Source organism: Trachurus japonicus, chromosome 8, assembly GCF_045865225.1.
Source record: "Trachurus japonicus isolate A0001 chromosome 8, Traja_1.0".
Lineage (NCBI taxonomy): Eukaryota > Metazoa > Chordata > Actinopteri > Carangiformes > Carangidae > Trachurus > Trachurus japonicus.
The window spans coordinates 7,799,979-7,809,059 of NC_140914.1; the positions used below are offsets into that span (position 1 = coordinate 7,799,979).

Genomic DNA, 9,081 nt, shown 5'->3' on the forward strand with positions numbered 1-9,081 from the left:
TTCACGGAGTTTCCTGAGAAATCATAGACTGTAAAAAAAAATGGACGTAGACTTCCGGTCTGAAAAGTGAAGCCAACGCGGAAGTAACTTTACTTGCAATCCCCCCGAGATCCGCTAGGGGTGTTTCCAAGAAGCCCTGGTTCCAATCCACTCCCATTCATTTTCAATCATGAAATACTCGATCAATAATTTTTTTTCACAACTGATAACGGTCTAAAAAGCTAAAGTTCCTCATCCTTAAATATGACCTGGTGGTCCATCTGAAAAAAATTATATAATTATTTAGATATTAATCCTTAAAGGTTGGTATAACTGACCAATCACCTTCCAGCACGGAATATGATTGACAGCCTGATGACTGAGACGTCACAGGTCAGACACAGTGGATCAGACACCGAGGATTAACACCGGAGGGGACCTCCCGTCGTTTGCGTATTGTGTTCAGTCAGTTTTAATTTAATTTCTGATATTTTGTCGATATGTGTGGATGATAGATAGCACGGGTACAGTGTTGGTAGTTAATTCATTTCACCCAGTTTTTCGTTTATGATTCGTCCGACGGTGCTAACAGACCGGAGGAAGCTGATATCACGATTTGGTGAGTAAGTTATTTTTTTCTTTTTCTGAATGTGTAAAAATTATATCTAATTTGTTGTATATTCCAGAAGACCACTGATTACTTTCCCGTGTGTTCTCCGGTGTGTTCTGACCGGAGAACATGAGACTGTCACCGTCCAAGACAAGTTAATTTATAGTTAATGTGAATAACCGATTCACTTTGCTACACGGCTAACGTTAGCTCGCCGTTAGCTCCGTGTTAGCTCCCGTGTTAGCCATGCTAACCGTTAGCTCGTCTCCGACTTTTACCGGACCGGGATAAATCCGGTTTAATATTTAACGACCACGGCGTCATGTTTAGCAGAACAGTGATCGGTAGGATCGGTCTACAAGCTGCAAAGCCCCCAGGTTTATCCATCAACTTGTTATCTTGCTCGTAACGTTATCATACTGTAACGTTACTGATAACTACAGGTGGGGATTTGTCATTTACTGCTGTAAAATCACACACAAAAAACTGAAGCAGACAGTCCTGCACCTCTCAACAATGTTTTAATCTAAGTTCTTGTGTTTTACTGTGATTCTAAGGAGCCACTGAGAACTGAGTGACCGGTGCCAACAGAAGGAGGACATCATGTGAAGTTATGGAGCTGTGATGATGATGAAACCAGAAAACCTCTGATGAGAGAACAGACCAACTGTTTTATTATTCTATGTCCACATTTGACCTCACACTTTTTAGGGTGAACCTAAAATTGACAGTGAAGATTTTGAAGCAGCTATTTTCATAGTCCAGTTAATACAAATGCTTTATTCAGTCGATGATTATCATTGAAAATGTAATAATAAAGAAAGTTACTGTGATTAAACTGTAGTATTTCTTTTACATATTTAACATAACCTCGTGGCCAATATAATGTGACACTTTGGTGAATTATTGTTTTCAGTATCATAGATTAGTTGACAAGAAACATCAGGAAAGCACAAGCTCTGATATTCATCTCTAGATGCTTTATTATTTCAAGGAGGGTAACATTAAACATTTGTATTTTTCTTGTGTGTAATGAAAGCATACATAGAAATAGTCCTGTAAGTTTTTCCTGAATGTATTGATTACAGCAGTGTGTCTTGGCATTCATGTTACTGTACAGATCTGGCCCATTAAAAATCAGTGAAGCAATTCTTAGTAAATAAATTAATTTCAGGTTTAAGATGCACTAATTTTAGCATTTTACAGCACTGAAAACGTTTTATAAGCTGTGGATGATGTAAAGGTGAGCCATACTGTCAAAAGACAAGCTTGTATTGTATTAGCTGAATTTCCAGTACATCTACATGTTGGTAACCTGCAAAAAAGACGTGCATATATATAATAGGAATGTAAAATAATAGCTAATAGCTGGGTGAATGCTGTAACGTGGTAGACAGGTCGGAGCTGCAGCAGCCGATCATCGGTGATGCAGGTGAGGTAACATCAAGTCCAGGAGCGGTCACCCACCAGTCTCAGTCCATGACAGTTTAATGTGTTGCAGCTTCACAGTTTGAGACAGAAACTAGTCTCTGGGTTCTGTAAAACAATTTAAAACAATATCAAAATACGTTTGACAGCTTTACATTAGCTTATAATGCTAACATCGGCTACAATAACGTGTCACATTACTCCTCATGGGATCTTATGTAGGCTAGTTCAAACATGGACATGTATTTAATAAGCTTCTGAGATTACTTTCACCATTAAATATTAAGTTTACCTCGAGTTGTAGATGCTAACGGTGTTAGCAGCGTAGCCGCTCAGCAGTTAGCCGGTGTTGCTGGGTAAATTAGCAGCCTCGGAGACACGGGTCCGACCCGCCCCTCGACCTCCTTAGCTCCGCCCCCTCGTCCAAATACGGTTTCTTCTGGCTCCAAAAATCAAAAATGGCGGCGCCCTGAAAGCCAATCTCCGGGCTTCACAAACGGCCCTTCACAAACCAATGGGTGACGTCACGGAGGGTTGCCACCTGTGAGAAATAGAAAGTGAAAGAATGAAACAGTAGATCTGATCTCTCGACAGGACAGGAGGTGAGTCCATACGGAGCTGTCCTCAAACTGAAAATATATTAAATCCGCTAAATTAAGTTTGGCACGTTAGAATAAAAATACATCGTTTCAGCTTATGCTAGTTTTTTGTGTAATTTTCATTAGGCTAACTGGAGTTTCTGTGGTGCGTGTGTCTTAAGTTTTGCTGAGGCATCGACTTGTTTACGTGAAATCTAGGCCTACGTTATATAGGCTAAGGCTATACAAGTTCAGTTTAACAACATATATTTTAACATTTATTATAATGCTAATAAGATCATTTCAAATTGTGACTGTATGACATCATGTCAAAGCTCAGTATTTTGTGTATTATTTCAGATTAACATAGGCGGTACTTTCACAATGTCTTCAGATGAGGTGAGACGTCATTTTGTTTCTCCATGTTTTCTCGTTTTTATTTCTTCATGGTGTTAAAAATAAATATTACTTTTAAATCTATTAGTTGTATTTCTGTTACTGTATTTTCTTTTTTTCTGTTGGTTAAAATACTGTGACTTTACAGTTTAGGTTCAGTCTCTTTGTTCTTTGGTTTATAATTTAGTTTCACTTTATACTCTCCTTATATATAATGACCTGTTTAAATCACAGCTGACAGGTGAACAGGAAATGTTTGTGTTGTAGGATTTCTCTCTGGTGACGGAGCCACCGTCAGAGGACACACTGGAGGGAATCCAGGCTTTAATCTCCACCTACAAGGTAAATTAAAACTGTTTATGTTTCTATCAGTGGCGCAGTGAGGCCTAATGTCGATTTATTAGCTACAGCTATACTTGCAATAGCTTGTTTTTGTTATCTGTTTAGCTTTTTGTCCTTTACTGCAAATTGTATTAATGATATTTTATTTGATAGATATTTATAATAAGACAAACAAAAGTCAGAAGCCCAGATACAAATAAAACCAAAATATGTAGTTTAAGTTTTTATTAGAGGTCCAGCACATCAAAAGTATCAAAAAAGTAAATTTTGCAGTTCTGGTCACCATGAAGTGAAGATATCTGGGTTTTAGACCTGAACACATCACTGTGGGACTCTTTTCTGACGTCTGTTTCCCTCCTTAGAAAAAATATGATCAGCTGATCGCGGAGCAGAAAGATCTGGCTAAAGCCAGAGACGACTCTAAGGAAATGACTCGGAAGTTCAAGGAGCGCACCCTCAAAATGTCCCAGGACCTGGACCGGGACAAGGAGTCCAACAGGCAGCAGCTTGAAAACGAGAAGGTGTGGCTCTGTGATTCATGTGATCTGAGTCAAGTGTGATGTCACAGCAGGTGATTTACCTGGGAACACCTGCTGTGACATCACTGTATCAACCACTTGGATTGGACAGGATAAGGGATACTTGACCCAAATCCATAATTCACCAATCGTCTACTCACCGTCATGCCAAGGAAGGGTTTGAAGAACTTTTGGAGGTATCAAAAACGCTTCCAGGATTTTCATATAATGGCGGTGGACAGAGTTCACTTTTGAATCGTCCAAAACACACACTATGAAACATCCAGATACCTCCATACTGCTCGTCTGTACTGACCCAAGTGTCCTGAAGCTGCAACATGAAAAAGTTGTTAAGAAAAAATTAATGTGATCTCTGTTTTTATCCTTGTTGTAGCAGTAGCTCCCAGTGGCTGTTGATGTTTGTGCGCATGCGCGAGATTTGCTGTGAGATGTTCGTTCGTCGTTGTAAACCATTGGATGTGTGATGTAAAGGCGGAAAAACATCTCACAGCAAATCTTGCGCATGTGCACAAACATCAACAGCCACTGGGAGCTACTGCTACAACAAGGATAAAAACAGAGATCAAATTAATTTTTTCTTAACAACTTCTTCATGTGGCGGCTTCAGGACAGTTGGATCAGTAGGACGAGCAGTATGGAGGAATCTGGATGTTTCATAGTGTGTGTTTTGGACGATTCAAAAGTGAACTCTATCCGCCGCCATTATATGAAAACCTGTTGCCAGCCGGACCCCCCCTGGAACTCCTAAAGCTTTTTGATGTTCTCCAAACCCTTCCTTGGCATGACGGTGAGTAGAAAATTGGTGAATTATCAATTTTGGGTGAAGTATCCCTTTTAAAAAACCGCATAGTAGCCTAAAAAAAAAACATAAACAAAAGAAAACTTGTGTATTTCTCTGTTTCTGTCCTCCAGGCCAAAGTGGCTTCACTGAAGGAGCAGGAGGTTGAAATCCTGCAGGAGATCCAGAGAGTGGAGTTCGCCCTGAAGGAGGAGGAGGCGCAGAACAACCATCTGAAACAGCAGGCTAATGTAAGTCGACCTCACATGCCGACCTCTGCAGCTCTTATCCACGTCCTGTCTGGTAAACTTGTACTCGTGTTGGTTTCAGGTGTTGACTGCTGTGCCGGAGCAGAACGTCGTCTTCAAAGGCAAGACGTTAAAAGCCGCCAACACGCAAACGTTTGAAATGAAGCCACGGATAGTTTATCCAATGGAGGAGGGGACGGCGCTGATTACATTTGAGGATGAAGATGGTGAGTTTGTGTTTTCACCAGCCTGACGCCACACGTGTAAATGAATTCATCTGGATTAAGAGGGAGTAAACTTTATTCAGCATGTTTTATTGTTTTCAATGACACGTAGTTTTAGATAATCTGTCACTAAATGTAGAGGGTAGGTCTAAAGCAACATGGCTGCCAGATTTAATGGATTTTAGTTCAGAATCATGAGAAAGATGCATATAGAAAAACACAAGTTAATTCTGGTACATCTTGGTATTTTCCCACAGAATTGAAATTTCAGGGGGTAGTAAATGTGTGTATATTAATACAGTTCACTATCTGCTGCTGCTTGGGATTAAGGCAATAGGCAAACTTGCCAAAATGTTGAACTATCCTTTTAAACTCAAACACAGTTTTGATTCTTTGAGTCTGTCCACTTAAAGCAGAAGTAAGCGATCCGGTGGTTTTGGCTAACTTCCTGTCAGTGGATGGAGTTAGCAGTCCCCGCCCTCGTCCCTACGTCACCACATTCACGCGCATCCCTTGGCTGCACACACAGAGAGGACTGCCCCTTTATGCCGTTCTCTCTCCTCATTGGATAAAGGTTGTAGGATACAAGGAAAGTTTTCTCCTCGGCTTACAGCAGAGCAGAGTGACTGACAGACCCGTGTTTCGGACCAAACACTCTATGTAAGTGATTGCTGTCGGAAGATATAACTATTTAAGACTTATATTAACACAAATATTCCGCTTACTTCTGCTTTAAGTAAAAGTAATACCACTAGAGAAATGTTGAGTTACTGTAATGAACACGTGTAGTTTTGCCTGCACAGCCACTTTACACCACCAGGTGGCATTGAAGCAAAGACAAGATGTGGACCTCCACTGACTATGTACATTTATCTCCAAGTTCTCAAACTCAAGCTCAAACTTAATTAATCAGGGATCAATCAGACTCAGATGGATAAAAATCTAAAAATCTCTAAAAGTCCCTAAAATGATAATGATACAGAGCTGTATATTCTTTATGCAGCTAGTCAGACAATCTGTGCATGAATGTTTGTGTATTTTTGTTTTTTGGTTGAGGTGATGATGCGAGAATTTAAACAAGGGCCTCTGTGACATAAGATTAGCTAATTAATAATCAATAACCTGGTGTTCCCTCTGCCATTAGTGGCCATGAAGATCCTGGATGCGAAGAGCCATAAGGTGGATCTGGGGGAGGAGTGTAGCATCACTGTGGAGGCCAGGCCAGTTCAACTGATGCTGCCCAGGCTGGTGGAGGTACAATGACGGAGCCCAGGCCCAGTAATGAGCTCTGGTGTCTCTATAACCTTCCACTAACTGAATCTGTCTTCCTCTAGATCGACTCTGAAGTTTGTCCTCAGCGTATTTTAATCTCCAACCTGCCCAGAATGGACACAGATACGTTGCTGAGCAAGCTGGAGATCCACTTCTCCAAGAGCAGAAATGGAGGTGGAGAGGTGGACGAGTGTGAATTTCTGGCTGACTCCGGGACCGTGGTCCTCACGTTTGTGGAAAAGAACAGTGAGCAAATGAGATTAAGATTGATCAGAGTTGAATGTTATTTAAATGACTGTGAGGACTTTGTAAGTTGTGCAGCTGGGAGGGAACTCTTAACTCCACTGTCTAAGATTCAATTCAGTCCGATCGTCACTAATGAAACTTTTTCTACTTTCAGTTGCCAGAGTTTTGACGGACACAGAGTACCATGACGTGACGCTACCGAAAAAGAAGCACAGAGTGAGAGTGACTCCATTCCTCAATGGAACGATTACAAACCTAAAGGTAATCGTGAGGGTCCAAGTACCTGCAACCAAAACGTTTGAGGTTAAAAAAACAAACAAACAAAACACTTTTCCATAATGAGCTAAAAGGTTCCTTTGGTCCACTGTTGTCTGTGTTTCTACCGTGGCCTTAAAAGGATAGTTCACCCAAAATTAAAATTTCACTCATTATCTACTCACCCTTATGTCGACTAAGGGCTGGGAGAAGTTTCAGAGTCCTCCGTTCCTTCTCTGAGTTACAGGGGGTCTCGGCGTAGCAGTGCATGTCAATATAACGGTTGCAAATGGATGCCACTTTTCTTCATAACAAAAAGACACACCAAAAAACATCCAAATACCTCCATGCTGCTCGTATGTAATGTCCGTCTTGTATTGAAGCCCCGAAATGCGAAATTGGTCCGAAAAAAATTAAATAAGTCTATATTTCAAGCTTGTTTGTAGCGGAAGCTCCTCTTCCCGGTTCGTCCAAATCGCACGCGATTTGCGCCGCCGTCAGTGCGATTACTGGATGTTTTTTGGTGTGTCTTTTTGTTACGAAGACAGTTGGTATCCATTTGCAACCATTATATTGACATGCACTGCTGCGCCGAGACCCCCTGTAACTCAGAGAAGCCGCGGAGGACTCTGAAACTTCTCCCAGCCCTTAGTCCACATGAGGGTGAGTAGATAATGAGAAATTTCAATTTTGGGTGAACTATCCCTTTAAGTCCTGGCAAGATCGTGCAAATCAGGTTGATGACGCATGGAAGGGTTAGGGTAAGGCACCTCACCGTATTTTGGTGAAGACCTTCTTGTTGTGAGTCAGCGATTACAGTTCCTGCTGGTTATCATCTTCTACGTAAACGCTGAGCGAGGCCTGCACCTCATCGTAGGTTCGTAGACTGTTGTTCGCTTTGTTCTAGGACCCATCTTGTATTGTATTATCAAAGCAACAGTCGGCTGCAGGTGAAGCTTTTCAACACGGCAGGTGAAAACCCGCAAATTTCCTGGATCTCTAGAAAGTGCTACCCTCTGACCGGGGTCTTTTTGGTGGGATCAGACTGAATTAAGACCCTTGTTCCATTGATTGCGATACACGTAGTTCCTCAATAGGTTGGAAAGTTACTGTCGGCACAAAGAGGCTTTCAGAGTCTCTGAGGTGTTTTCACTTTTTTAATCGATCAAAGAAATAAGTCAGAGGATAAAGTCACAACCTCCCGCCTTGTTTATGGTGATTTCCCTTCCAGACCGAGATGACCACGTGCCCTCGGACCGTCCTTCTGACGGGGATTCATCCCGTCATGGAGCCGGAGACCCTGCAGGACCTGCTGGAGATCCACTTCCAGAAAAGCAGCAATGGTGGTGGAGAGATCGAGGCGTTCCTCTACAACCCGCTGGGTCAGCAGACGTCTGCGCTGTTTGAAGGCGTCTCCCCAGACGAGGAGCAGTAGTAAATCTGTAGATTTACAGCTGCTCCTCGTCTCCTTAGGTTCAGGATGACACCATTCACCAAACGCCATGACGGGATACACCCGACTGCACAACTTGTTTTAGTTTTATTCATGTTATATCAGAGCAAAGTTATAAACTTGTGTAAGGATGTTTTTTTTTTTTGGTGTTAATGAAGCTGTCGGACATTTTTTTCTTTAACAGTATCACTGGTGTGCTGCTGTCACAAGTGGTGGTATTAATTCTGAGAATTATAAAAAACTTGTATTCATGAATGAAGGAAGAGGGTGTTATCTGTATAGTTAGGTAAAAATATAATTTAATGGCAATCACATGCAGTATAGTATAACCTCATCTCTACCTTTTTGTCTGTAACTGTACTTATTCTATCATAAAAATGAAGACAAGCATTTTGGCACAGTGCAATCAGATTTGTGTGAGAAATTAAACAACAAGAGGCAACTTTTTGATTTACAGAGATTGGTGAACAAAATGAATATTACAACTTTAGGAATAGTTATAGTGTATCTTCCAAAATATCATTTTCAGAGAGTTTGATTATTGATCTGTTAAGGAAGTGGCCCCCAAGTTTAAAGAGCCATGAACCAAAACAGTTTGTAGCCTTTTTGTCTCTTCATGATCATTTTGGGCGCAGTTTGTACCTTTGTTTTGCATCTCCATCTACACATTTGGTTCCATATTGTATTACCATGAGATTTCCATGTCTTTATTGGTTATAAAGCAGGTCTACGT

General features: G+C 41.2%; 1 protein-coding gene across 1 annotated transcript; it reads left to right on the forward strand.

Annotated features, from left to right (window-relative positions):
• The first annotated feature begins 2,561 nt into the window (after nucleotides 1-2,561).
• ifi35 (interferon-induced protein 35) lies at nucleotides 2,562-8,358 on the forward strand. The gene is made up of 10 exons (XM_085783547.1): nucleotides 2,562-2,619; nucleotides 2,956-2,994; nucleotides 3,259-3,333; nucleotides 3,696-3,854; nucleotides 4,785-4,901; nucleotides 4,981-5,125; nucleotides 6,267-6,376; nucleotides 6,457-6,640; nucleotides 6,795-6,901; nucleotides 8,127-8,358. Exons 2-10 carry the CDS (start codon nucleotides 2,980-2,982, stop codon nucleotides 8,328-8,330), a joined length of 1,116 nt encoding a protein of 371 aa, XP_085639673.1. The 5' UTR covers nucleotides 2,562-2,619; nucleotides 2,956-2,979; the 3' UTR covers nucleotides 8,331-8,358.
• Nucleotides 8,359-9,081: the final 723 nt, after the last annotated feature.

Bases quoted from the DNA above. Each gene is read 5' to 3' on its own strand.
- ifi35 (XM_085783547.1), top strand. The intron at 3,855-4,784 runs GTGTGGCTCTGT...TCTGTCCTCCAG, and splicing joins AGCAGCTTGAAAACGAGAAG to GCCAAAGTGGCTTCACTGAA. The intron at 4,902-4,980 runs GTAAGTCGACCT...TGTTGGTTTCAG, and splicing joins ATCTGAAACAGCAGGCTAAT to GTGTTGACTGCTGTGCCGGA.